Source organism: Bubalus bubalis, chromosome 15 (genome assembly GCF_019923935.1).
Source record: "Bubalus bubalis isolate 160015118507 breed Murrah chromosome 15, NDDB_SH_1, whole genome shotgun sequence".
Lineage (NCBI taxonomy): Eukaryota > Metazoa > Chordata > Mammalia > Artiodactyla > Bovidae > Bubalus > Bubalus bubalis.
Window position 1 is genome coordinate 19,457,611 of NC_059171.1, and position 13,892 is coordinate 19,471,502.

Here is a 13,892-nt window from a genome sequence, read left to right on the forward strand (position 1 = left end):
ATTTTGCCGGTTGGGCGCAACTCTTTAGAATAAGCACTAAATCCTCCTCTTGCCCTCTCCCTCCATCAGGAGAAAATCACACGGGAGGAATTTCTATTTTAGTTAAGTGTCAGTCTCAGTTTCCTACTTCCTTCCTGCATCCCAGTTCCTGTTTCCTTCCAGTCTCCACCATTGCAAGTTGTGCTGCCTCCTGTGTCTCTCCTAAACCAGAGTTTTCATGCTTTCCAAGGATCTCCCACCAACACCAACACCAGTACCAACCCTGGCACTGACCGACCACCCCCAAGCCTACTCTTTGACCAACGTTCCCTAAAATTATTCATTCCTTTTCCAGCTTCCTCTAATTTTCTCTATTAAAACTCTAAGGAGGGCTCCCTCTGTGGGGAGAGAAAACAGAGTCAAGCCAAGTTGTGCTTGTTAGTCTCTCAGTTGTGTCCGACTCTATGTGACCTTATGGACTGTACTGCCAGGCTCCGCTGTCCATGGAACTTTCCGGGCAAGAATACTAGAATGGGTTGCCACTCCCTTCTCCAGGGAATCTTCCCGACCCAGGGATCAAACCCGGGTGGGTCTCCTACACTGCAGGCAGATTCTTCACCATCTGAGACAGGGAAGCCCAAAGTTGTGCTTATTAAAGATGAGATATTGAGTTGGCCAAAAAGTTGGTTCAAGTTTTTCTGTAAGCTGTTATGAGCAAACGTTTTGGCCAACCCAATACAAGGTTTGAGTAACTCATAGGTTGGCCCATCCAGGCTATTTTAAATGAGGATATTATTGACTCAAATAAATGCAGCTTTTATGGTTAGAAAGTGCTGAAGAAATAAAGGAAAGGCATTCTACTTGCACCCTTGCAGTCTAGGCTGACTTTTCCCCCTTACTAAGAGAGCTGGAATTGGCAGATTTCACAGCTCTCTTGTGAAGGTGTACAATTCCCAACATGACTCGTGACCTAGCAAAAAGGGGTTTTAAATTTGGGAACTGGGGTCCACATGAGAGGAGGTAGGGTCTAGTCTCCATTTCATGCAAGCAGGGCAGTTTCCTACACGGAACAGGAAGCACCCGAAAACAACTGAGCCTGAAAAACAAAGATGGTTTCTCGGCAGGCTTTCTTTTCTTCTTTTGTTTGTGGCTGTTTTATATATTTAAATCCTTTTTGACTGAGAAGCTAATTTGAAGAACACAAGGATAATTTCTAAACGTTTTGGGGTGAACATTTTCAGAATGTATTAAGGATGGTACAGAACTTATCATGTTAGACTGTTTCAAGTTCTAGGCTACTTCTTGAGGGTTTCGATTTATTAGACTTTTGTGTTAATACTTAATGTCTGGAAATGATCTCATCCCTAGAAATTGCAAAGCAATTTTTATTTATTATAAAAAATAGTTAAGCTTGACACTCATTAAAATCTGGTAACATATCATTAAAGTGACTATGATTTAATAACTTGGGTCATTAAAACTTTTTGGTAACCTATATAACTTCATTAAGCAAATATGTTAGTAATAGTTTTACAAGACTATGAAGAAATATATTAAGATAATTTTGAAGAAACATATTGTTCTTATTTTTTAAAAACAGATTTTATTCCATTACTATCATAATTTCAGATATCTTTATTAGATGACAGTTTTTTCATATTAATGAAAAAGAGAAATATACCTTGAAACAAAACTCATTAGTAATTTAGGAAAGAATTTAATTTCCCATAGGCTCAAAGAATAAACTATTAGTAAATATGGTACCTAGATTACCTGTCCTTTTGCACATTATTAATATTAAAAGGAAAGTTGAAATTCTACTTTCATAAATATTTTAAGATACAGAGTAGGGAGTTTACATAAAACTCAATTTGAGGATATGGAGAAAATGGAACCCTCCTAGCTATTGGTAGGAATATAAATTGGTTCAACAACTGGAAAACAGAGGTTTCTCAAAAAACTAAAAATAGAACTACCATCAGTTCAGTTCAGTCACTCAGTCGTATCCGACTCTTTTCGACCCCATGAATTGCAGCACGCCAGGCCTTCCTGTCCATCACCATCTCCCGGAGTTCACTCAAACTCATGTCCATCGAGTCGGTGATGCCATCCAGCCATCTCATCCTCTGCCATCCCCTTTTCCTCCTGCCCCAACCCCCCCAGCATCAGAGTCTTTTCCAATGAGTCGACTCTTCACATGAGGTGGCCAAAGTACTGGAGTTTCAGCTTTAGCATCATTCCTTCCAAAGAACACCCAGGGCTGATCTCCTTTAGAATGGACTGGATGGATCTCCTTGCAGTCCAAGGGACTCTCAAGAGTCTTCTCCAACACCACAGTTCAAAAGCATCAATTCTTCGGTGCTCAGCTTTCTTCACAGTCCAACTCTCGCATCCATACATGACCACAGGAAAACCCACAGCCTTGACTAGATGGATCTTTGTTGGCAAAGTAATGTCTCTGCTTTTCAATATGCTATCTAGATTGGTCATAACTTTTCTTCCAAGGAGTAAGCATCTTTTAATTTCATGGCTGCAGTCATCAATGCAAGGAAATAGAGGAAAACAACAGAATGGGAAAGACTAGAGATCTCTTCAAGAAAATTAGAGATACCAAGGGAACATTTCATGCAAAGGTGGGCTCGATAAAGGACAGAAATGGTATGAACCTAACAGAAGCAGTAGATATTAAGAAGAGGTGGCAGGAATACACAGAAGAACTGTACAAAAAAGATCTTCACAACCAAGAAAATCACGATGGTATGATCACTCACCTAGAACCAGACATCTTGGAGTGTGAGTCAAGCGGGCCTTAGAAAGCATCACTACGAACAAAGCTAGTGGAGGTGATGGAATTCCAGTTGAGCTATTTCAAATCCTGGAAGACGATGCTGTGAAAGTGCTGCACTCAATATGCCAGCAAATTTGGAAAACTCAGCAGTGGCCACAGGACTGGAAAAGGTCAGTTTTCATTCCAATCCCAAAGAAAGGCAATGCCAAAGAATGGTCAAACTACCACATAATTGCACTCATCTCACATGCTAATAAAGTAATGCTCAAAATTCTCCAAGCCAGGCTTCAGCAATATGTGAACCGTGAACTTCCAGATATTCAAGATGGTTTTAGAAAAGGCAGAGGAACCAGAGATCAAATTGCCAACATCCACTGGATCATGGAAAAAGCAAGAGTGTTCCGGAAAAAGCAAGGGAGTTCCAGAAAAACATCTACTTCTGCTTTATTGACTATGCCAAAGCCTTTGACTGTGTGGACCACAATAAACTGTGGAAAATTCTTCAAGAGATGGGAATACCAGACCACCTGACCTGCCTCTTGAGAAACCTATATGCAGGTCAGGAAGCAACAGTCAGAACTGGGCATAGAACAACAGACTGGTTCCAAATAGGAAAAGGAGTTCGTCAAGGCTGTATATTGTCACCCTGTTTATTTAACTTCTATGCAGAGTACATCATGAGAAATGCTGGACTGGAAGAAACACAAGCTGGAATCAAGATTGCCGGGAGAAATATCAATAACCTCAGATATGCAGATGACACCACCCTTATGGCAGAAAGTGAAGAGGAACTCAAAAGCCTCTTGATGAAAGTGAAAGTGGAGAGTGAAAAGGTTGGCTTAAAGCTCAACATTCAGAAAATGAAGATCATGGCATCTGGTCCCATCACTTCATGGGAAATAGATGGGGAAACAGTGGAAACAGTGTCAGACTTTATTTTTCTGGGCTTCAAAATCACTGCAGATGGTGACTGCAGCCATGAAATTAAAAGACGCTTACTCCTTGGAAGAACTACCATATGACCCCGCAATTCCACTCTCAGATATATATTAGAAAAAACCCCAAACACTAATTCACAGATATGTGTACCTCACTGTTCATAGCAACATTATTGACAATTGCTAAGATATAGAAGCAACCTAAGTGTCCATCAATGGATGGATAAAGATGTGGTGTGTATGTGTGTGCACGTGCACACACACATACACAGTGGAATACTAGTCAGTCATAAAAAATGAAAATTTGCTATTTGTAACAATGTGGATGGACTCAGAGGATATTATGTTTAGTGAAATGTCAGAGAAAGACAAATGCTATATAATGTCACTTATATGTAAAATCTACAAGATAAAAATACACCAGTGAATATAGCAAAAAGAAACATACTCAGATATAGAGAACAAATTGGTAGTTACCAGTGGGGAGATGGAAGACAGGAGGGGCAAGCTTGGGGTGGGGATTAAAAGTTACAAACTACTATTTATAAAATAAATAAGCTACAAAGATAAATTGTACAACACAGGGAATAGCACCAATATTTTATAATAACTAAATGTAGTATGATCTCTAGAAACTGGAAATTACTGTGTTGTACACCTGAAACTTATATAACATTGTACATCAACCAGACCTCAAATAAATAAGTAAATAGTCATCACTACTTGCTCCCACCCCCCCCAAAACACCCTCAATCTATAAACAAGTCTAAACTCCTACTGTTGAATCTATATTTTCCAAGATTAATTTATTAATTTAGAATATAAAATATTCCAATAAAATGTTTTCTAAGACTGTGTGGACTAGCAGAGTTACATAGCTCATTTATTTTCCACAAGCTTCACTATATTTTTGCTTGAAACTTTAAACATTAAAGAATTAGTCTTGTTTCTAAAAACTCTGTGTGCAAATGATCATTTTCAGGCCTCAGTCAGCCCTCTCTTGTTTACAGTTTGTGTATGCTGGTAGTAAAATTATAACAAAGTTAAATCTACTTTGAGAATGGACTTTCTATCTGTAGTAAACTAAAGTGTTAATGGAAAAAAAATTATAGATTCTATTTTTTTGAATATAAACTTGGGGAAGTCAGATTACTGTAGCGATTGCTGCTGCAGTATCATTTAAATTCTGTAGACTTTTTATACCTCTTTGGAAATAAAAATCGATTGTTTTTGTAAAACATACCATTTTCCCCTCACTGCTGAGGTTGGAGTACATCACCTCTCTGGACAGTAGAGAGAGGAATGTGTGTGACATGCAGCAGGCACTCAAAAGAAGTGGTGGTCCCTGTCCTTGGAAACTGCACAAGTGTACCTTGGTGTAATACTTTATCCACTACAAAGTCTTTCCACCTGTATTTTAAAACTGTCCCCATAGGATCACTGGAGTGAATCCAAATCAGGTCTTTTATTTTCAGCTCAGGCAACTAAGTGGAATTTGCAAAGGTCCCAGGGCAATCCTGTACATGCCCAATTTCTATGTCATTAGGCTGTCTCAGTTAGTCTTCTTGGGCTGCTGAGACAGAATATCACAGACTGGGGGCCTTAAACAACAGAGATTCATTTTCTTACAGTTCCGGAGACTACAAGGTGCTGACAGCGTTGGTTTCTGGAGAGGCCTTGCTTCCTTCCCATCTTGCAGATGGCTCCCTTCTTGTTGTGGCCTCATGTGGCATTTCCTCTGTGCACACACACTCCTGGCATTTCTTCCTCTTCCTGCTGCTACCGCTAAGTCACTTCAGTCGTGTCCAACTCTGTGCGACCTCATAGACGGCAGCCCACCAGGCTCCCCCGTCCCTGGAATTCTCCAGGCAAGAACACTGGAGTGGGTTGCCATTTCCTTCTCCAATGCATGGAAGTGAAAAGTGAAAGCGAAGTTGCTCAGTCGTGTCCGACTTAGCGACCCCATGAACTGCAGCCTACCAGGCTCCTCCATCCATGGGGTTTTCCAGGCAAGAGTACTGGAGTAGGGTGCCATTGCCTTCTCCGCTTCCTCTTTTTAGAAGGGCATTAATCCTATCGGATTAGGGCCACACCTTTAGAAACTCATTTACCCTTATGTGCTCAGTCGCTCAGTTGTGTCCAACTAAGTAGCCCCACGGACTGTAGCCCCCCAGGCTTCTCTGTCCATGGGATTTCCCAGGCAAGAATACTGGAGTGGTTTTTCTTTTCCCACCCCAGTGGATTTTCCTGACACAGGGATCAAACTCACGTCTCTTGTGTCTCCTGCATTGGCAGGTGGATTCTTTACCACCAGTGCCACCTGGGAAGCCCCATTTAATCTTAACCATCTCCTTAAAGGCCCTGTCTCCAAGTATAGTCACATTGGAGATTAGGGTTTTAACATACAAACACTGGAGGCATACAATTCAGTCCATAACACTCTACCCTGTTTAAAAAATGCTTTAATGGAATCTATTTGAAAATAAGCTCAAAACTTTAAAATATGCATTTGAAGCTTAGATGAAATCTATTATAAAAATAACCAAAATGCTAGAATTTGTCATAATTTAAAGACTCAGATACTAGCCTAGTTCTCTATTCGGTTCAAGCTACTTACCAACAACAGCTCTGAAGTCAATTGTGACCTTTTGATTAATTTCAGGCATAACAGAAAAATATGACAGATTTCATTTGTTATTTTTATGTGATTTGATTTACTTTAGCTTACTTTACTTTTCCCCTGAAGAAGCTGGTGATTCGTAATCATCTGATTCTAGCTCTGGTGAAAGTATTCTTCCCTGGCCAGTTGGTTCCTCTCTATTCTGTTGACCTGGTGCTGCTGGACACCAAGATGTTTGTTTGTTTGTCTAACCATTTGGTCATCCATTTATTCATCCATCCATCCATCCAACAAGTGCTAATTCACCACGACCTTCCAGCAATGGTGTTAGATATTAGGGGGTGGGTTGAGTATCCAAAGGCAGATGGGACCCCATTTAAGACCTTAGTGAGGTCACAGTCCAGGACGTCTGCAACAGTCCCGTAAACCTATAACCACAGTGCATGGCAGTAAATACGATGAAAGTGATGTGCTCCAGGTGCAGTGAGGAGGGCGTGCCAGCCTTCCAGAGAGCTCAGGTTTTCCAGAGTTGTGCTCAGTCGCTCAGTCATGTCCGACTCTTTGCCACCCCATGGGCTGAAACTGGTGGCGCTAGTGGTAAAGAACCCACCTGCCAATGCAGGAGACATAAGAGACGGGAAGCAGTGCCTGTTCTACGGGGAAGCAGAGGAGAGTTTTTCAGGTAGGCATACGGAGAGGGAGCATTTTAGGCAAAGCAAACAGGAGATGAGAAAACATGGGAGGTCAAACTCCAGGATGCAGTCAGTGAAATCCAAGGAATCAGCCTTGCTGAACTGTGGGGGTGAGTGAGGGGGAGGGCAGTCAAGGTTGGTTAGGAAGGCAGCGACTCCTTCTGGAAGTGACCAGACTGGTGGGCTGGGCTTTATTCCCCCAAGAGGGAGTGCAGGGCTAGGTACATGGCCTTGTTTTTTGCTAGATGAATGAGTGAATAAATGATTTAATAAATATTCATAAGCTTTAAAATTTTTGAAAGAAATCTTTTTATTTTTAATTTAAAAATAGAGCCTTTTGTTTTCAGTTTATATACATTATAGAAAATGGATAGAAGCTTAAAGAAAATGAAATTTCCTGTAATTTTTCTATTATATTCTTTGACATCATTTTCTCTATTACTGAAGGATTTTCAACATTGGGCTGGTAGATTGGAGAAATGACTTACACATGTTATAGCAACAGCAGCAGCCGGGATATGGATTATGAGCAGAGAATCCAGTGAACAGGTTGTTGTGATTGTCCAGATAAAAAAGTATGAAGCCCTAAAGTAAGACCTAATGGTAGCTGTTCCCTGGGTCAGCATTTGTGAGCTTCTTCTTAAATCAGCCGCTCTATTTAGTCAGTCATGCAACACAGAAACAAAGCTGTATGTTCAGGAGATCATTGAGTATTTGTTTGAATAAAAGTTGGCAACTGATTCTGTTTGTGTGTGTGTGTGTGTACGTGTATGTGTGTGTGTGTGTGTGTGTGTACGTGTATGTGTGTGTGTGTGTGAGAGAGAGAGAGATTTGATGAGAGAGCCCTATAACTAGGATCACAATAGCTCAGTTGATTCTCAGATTAACCAAGGCGGAGTACAGAAGAAGGGCTTTGGGGAAAAGGATAGTTGTAGGTTGAGTTTGAAGTGCTTGTAGGATATCCAGGTAGGGATGTGTGGTGGTGAGTCTAGACTCGGAAGGGGCCTGAGTTCAGAGGTCTCGGTTTCTCTAAGAAGGACAGTCTTTGGGAAGCTAGAAGTAAACATAGTTCAGGGGGGCCCAGATGGGAGGGAGGAAATCTGAAGGCACGGTGGGGTCAGCCTGAAAGAGCACTCTGGTCCTTCTCAATGGAGCCAGATGGATTTGCAGGGACTAAGTGAAGGAGAGGAGAGACCAGTTAGCTGATGCAGTAACCCAGGCAAAAGAGGTGGGGGGCCGAGCCAGGAGGCAGGCCTCCACAGGGAAGTGGATGGATCTGAGTCACATGGGATTTAGTGTGGTGTCTTTAAGACTCATTCATATTATAGCATGTATCAGAATTTCATCTTTAAGACTGAATAACATTTCATTGTGTGTGTGTGTGTGTGTATATATATATATATATATATACATATAAAACACATTTTGTTTACTCATTCATCTGTAGATGGACATTTGAGTCATTTACACCTTTTGGCTATTGTGAATTATGCTGCTGTGAACATGCGTTTGCTTAGTATTAAAATTTTGTGATTATCTGTCATCTTCAGTAGATGATAGGAGTTTTGTTTTATTCATTTCGTTTCTTGTTTAGCATGTAGTAATGCTGCTACTCTGTAGACCCTCAACATTGACATGTGCATGAAGGACTTAAAATTGATTTACTTTATTTTTATTTAACAAATGCTTATAAACTTCCACGCTAAGTGCCTTTAAAAAATCAACTCTTCTAATTTTACTAAACACCTGGTGAGGTGTAGAACTACCACTATTCCTTTTTTACAGCTGAGGAAACTGAGGCAGAGTTAGTTTGTGGTAGAGCTGAGATTTGAACCGAAACGATCAGGTCGAGGTCTGGACTCTTAGTCACCCTGTTGTGTCGCCTCCCTCGCCCAGCTGGCTGGGCTTGCAGACACATTTGGGTGAGTGGAAACCATCCATGAGGATTGCAAGAGAAGTCCAGAAAAGAGAAACTTCTCATAAACACTCTTTTATGTCAAAATAGTGCAGGGTGCATTTTCAGTACAATGGTGTGTGGCTAGAAGGAAGATCTGAAGATTTAGGGGAAAAACAAAATTGAAAAACAAAAAAATCAAAAACATCCAACCAGCCAAACAAATCTAAACCCACTGTTCATGTATTTGAGAACTGTGGTCGAGATAGAAAAGCGATCCATAGTGCTGTCGAGTGATTAGATGATGCTCAGAAACACAGCTTGTCGGTCCTTTCTTTCAAGTATCGCTTTTTCAATAATCTTTCAGGTAATGCGTTGGCACTGTAGTTGTGAAGTCCATAATAAAAGTGCCTTAGAAGAAGAAGGGTGGAAGGCAATGGCACCCCACTCCAGTACTCCTGCCTGGAAAATTCCATGGACGGAGGAGCCTGGTGGGCTGCAGTCCATGGGGTTGCTAAGAGTCGGACACGACTGAATGACTTCACTTTCACTTTTCACTTTCATGCACTGGAGAAGGAAATGGCAACCTACTCCAGTGTTCTTGCCTGGAGAATCCCAGGGACGGGGGAGCCCGGTGGGCTGCCATCTATGGGGTCGCACAGAGTTGGACATGACTGAAGCGACTTAGCAGAAGAAGAAAGGTGGAAGGCAAGCCGTGAGCTATGTAGGGAGGTTGGATAAAGGTGGCCCAGGTATTAGGTGTTGCCTCACCACTGAACGGTGCAGCCCACTACCCAGTTTTCCCCTCTACATGTCAGTCTAGAGTCCCTCATCACAGTGGAGGGTCAGTCCTGTTCCTTAATGGGATACTTGTAGCTCCAAGATGCTTTTTCTCTGCTCCGGAGTACAGATACCCTTTCCCCTCATCTGCGCCCAACCAAGGAGGGGAGGACTCAAGAGGTGCTCAGGTCCAGCGATAACTGCCTGTGTCAGCAGAGCACAGCACAATCAGGATTGCTGTGACTTTGCATCAATCATCACCGTTTTGTGTCTGGTCCACTGTCATTGCTACTCAGGCCTCTCACCTTTAACCATCTCCTGGCCATTGCAAATTTGCCACCTTTCTCCAGAGAATGTTCCATTTCATTTTCTTTGCTTATGCTGGTGTCAAGCTCTCTGCACAGGGTCACAGTTGCATCTATGTAAGTCTGACTGACGGTTGGTCATGATTTCAGGTTCCTCGAGACAAGAGGCTACTGTCTGTAAGCAAAGCAAGCGACAGCCAAGAGGACCAGGATAAGAGGTATGATGATATATATAGGAATATGCCTGACTCCCCAGATAACTCCTTTTTTATGTTTTTGACAACAATAGTATTAAACTATAACTTTTTTCTTGAGAGGGTATGGGAGTTAAGAAGCTTAATGTCTGCTCCCTGTCTTTTGGAGCCTGGACCAAAACTGGATTTCTCAGTTGGGAGAGCAAATCGTAGTTTTTGGTTTTGCAATTTGCAGAGGTTCATTAGTGTCTTCCAAGGAGGCTGCAAATCCCAAGAGACAGAGATGATATACTGGCAAGATAGCCCACTGCTAGTGTGAACTTTTCTGTTAATTCAGTGGCTGTGTAACTGCGATGAGGCTCTTGAGGGAGTGAGACATTTGAAGATGACCTTTGGTAAGGGGGAGAGGAAGGAGGCCAGGCTGATCTCAGTCCAGGGAGGAGCTGGTAGGGAGCCATGGGTGGCAGAGGACACTGTCAGGGTGCAGGGGCAGGAAAGATATTAGGAGACCATAGGTAACACTCTTTTCCTTCAATCCTGAATTAAGAACCAGGTGAAAAACAAGACACAGATTGAAATTAAAAAGGAAAATAAATCAATTTTATTTCTGATGAAGCTAATCAGAGAATGTGATTTTGAACAGGCAATCTGTAACATATCAGTACTGACTTAGATATGACCTATCATCCAGTCCCAGGCAGGACTTCAGGCCTCCCCGAAGGGACTTATGGCCTGGCCAAGGTGACTGGAGTGTCTGTCCCCTTTCTTTGGCCAAGATGATCCAGACATAAAGGAGGACCCATAAAGGTCTGAACCACCTTGCTCAGCTACTTCTCCCAAAGTAGCTCCCGAACACAACCAATCAAATATATCTCTTCCCCTGCAGAGGAATGGAGATGCCACAGTGCTTTTCTGTTGGAGGGTTTTCCACTTGGAAACATGAAGCCAAGAGAAATGAAGTCTCCTACTAAAACAGATGTCAGAATCTCTCCTGCCCTTGATAGGAACTGCTGTGACCCTGCGATCTTGTCATGTGACTAGCAGTGGGGACCACCCGCCAGCCAGTGATATTGTCCACGTTCACCTCCAGGGCACACCCCCAGCAGAAGGTCAAGGCTGTCTGCATATGATTTGCTGTTCCAAGGGGATCTTCTGGAACTTTATGCTGCTTTGGGGACCCGGGCACTGGTTAGTAGCAGTGATGACAGGGAGAAAGAGGCTGATATTCTTCAGGTCCAATAACTTTTCCTCCATCCAGTCAGTATTGAAGAAGTTAAAGAAGTTTAAGTCCTACACCAGTAATCACAGAAAGATTAGGGATGCATGCAGGAGGTGGAGATGGGGAGAGAAATGAATCTAAAATGTGTGCTCTGTATGTATCGTAATAGATACAAGAGGCCCTGTTTTGGTGAAGTATCTTTTAGAGCAACCTTAAAGACTGACAGCTGCCCATTGTATTTTTTTTTTTTTGCCCATTGTATTTTAAAGGCTGTTTTTATGATATCTACAGAGTGCCTTAAAAAAAACTGGCAGTAAGGTATAGACAAATTACCTTGTATAGACTAATTATGACTTTGTAGACTTCTGGTTAAATGTAATTTGGAAGGATATCATTTGGTCTGCAGTGTACTCATGAATTTGTACAAATTCATGAGTACAAAGAATTGTACTTTGTAGTACAATTCTACAAAGGTGCCATGGGCTGGCATAATATCATTACAAATGTTTGTATACAGAAGTCACCACTTTGAAAAGCAATCTCAAGGAGATGAGTCCAGTTTTTTTTTTTTTTTAAGAGTATATTTTCATCACCATTCCTAGCATTGCATTTTTTCCTCATGTTATGATGTTTGGTTCAATTTTAAATTCTATTGCAAGTGAGTCAGTATCTCACAATTGCTCTTAACTTTGCTCAGATCACCCATTTTGGGGGATGACTTTCAAAGTTCTCTGGCATCAGCTTTTCATGTCAGTGCTATCTGTAGAGGCACTGTTACACATTATAGGACAGTGCTGAGTCTATTCTTTCCTTGTTTCGTGGTAATGAAGATTCAACTATATTTGCATGACTCTATTTGCTTGCTTATGTATTTGTTTATAAGAATGCCCCAAAATATTTTGACTTGTGTTTCTTGTTTAGAATCCAAGTGTTTTACATGAAATACAGACTTAAGAAATTTGGACTGAAGTGGACTCTGATGGTAGAGGAGTTGATTAATTTAGAATATTTTGGCCAAGCCAGTAAGACCATGCTTGTGCAAAGCCCAGAAGTGTGAAAAAAGTAGATAATTGCTTTGGTAGCTACTGAACATAGACCAACCCTTCTACACTCAACTTGCAGGATATTATCCAAAGGGTACTGCATAAAATGAGTTTGGGAGATTCTGGGTTACAATTAAACATTTGGAGGAACCCCTGGGGGCCTTTACTATGTTCACGGCTGTGACCCACCAGGGTGGTCTTCTCGCTGTGGCAATAGCATCTTTTTTTAAAATATTGATTTTATCGTGGACTCCTTTCTTGAGGAACATGTATTAACATGCCATGTGATGTTCTGAACAACAAGGTTTAGGAAATACTGATATAAATGGGTGGTCTGGGTTTTGGCATCATCCGCTCACTGGATTCAGATTAAATGTAATATCTAATTTTCACTGTGCCTTAGACACAGATTCATTGTATTGATTTGGCCACGAAAGCAGGTTATTACTGAAAGCCAGAATGTTTATAGACTCGTGATTTTATTCTTTAAAGGATTCCTTTCTAGAGTGGTTTCTTTAGGTCTGTGGCTGACTCAGAGAGGTTCAGGTATTTTTCTGTTGGCTTTGCTCACGAGGAGCCATTTTCTCCCCAAGCTTCCCTTTGAACTTTTATCTGAAAAATCAAAGCTAAAAATACCAGCCCTGTTTGAGAGTTAGGCAAGTTCAGAGGCCAGTTGACTTCCTTTACAGAGAGGAGCCAGAAAAGCTCAATTCTTAGAAGAACTAATTTTGTTCAAACATTTCTCCTGATGAAAAATGCCTATAAAGCCCAGAAAGCACCTACTGGTTTAAAAAAAGCAGACACTAGGGACAGGGCTGCATACAAAACATGCATTTTCTTTCTGTCATTCAGGATAATCTATAAATAAGAGATGGCCTCAAACCTTACTGAGTACTAGGACTTGGTTAGTAAAATCACTTTGCTGTCAACAGTGCTTATTTAGTAAGAAGTTGCTCTTTGCTTCTGCTCTCACTCAAAATCCTGCAGTATAGATGCAAATAGTTCATCCTATCCTGGTAAGAATTAATTTTCTAAATCCTTTTTTTTTCTCTTTGTACCAGTCAGGAGGTGTGAGATCTGAGAGCTCTTGTCTTACATAAGCCCAGTTACACCACTTCCTTAAGTCCTGATAGTAATTCAATGCTCAGGATATCAATGAGCTCATGGTTTTTCTCAATTAAGTGAAAATATTTTAATGACAAGTTCTCATTATCTTATTTTTATCTGCAAAGGGTTTAGCCTGCAGAACAGTGAAAACTATTCTTCCCAATCTTCTCCTTCAACCTATTGTTCTGCCCCTATTTTTTAAATGACTGTGAATTTTTAAAAAATTATTTTTAATTGAAAGATAATTGCTTTACTAGTATTTACTAGTACCACAAAACCAGTATTGTATTGGTTTCTACCAAATCCCTGTGTTTTTAAAAAAAGGCTATTTAA

At 41.1% G+C, this 13,892-nt stretch overlaps 1 protein-coding gene across 6 annotated transcripts in view; it reads left to right on the top strand.

Annotated features, from left to right (window-relative positions):
* GRHL2 (grainyhead like transcription factor 2) overlaps positions 1-13,892 on the top strand; it is a 172,633-nt gene that overhangs the window by 47,559 nt on the left and 111,182 nt on the right. For all 6 annotated transcript variants that reach the window (XM_044928576.2, XM_044928575.2, XM_025264781.3 and 3 more), the window contains exon 3: positions 10,147-10,214. In XM_044928576.2, coding sequence (XP_044784511.1) covers positions 10,147-10,214 — 68 coding nt within the window. The remainder of the gene's footprint in view (positions 1-10,146; positions 10,215-13,892) is intronic.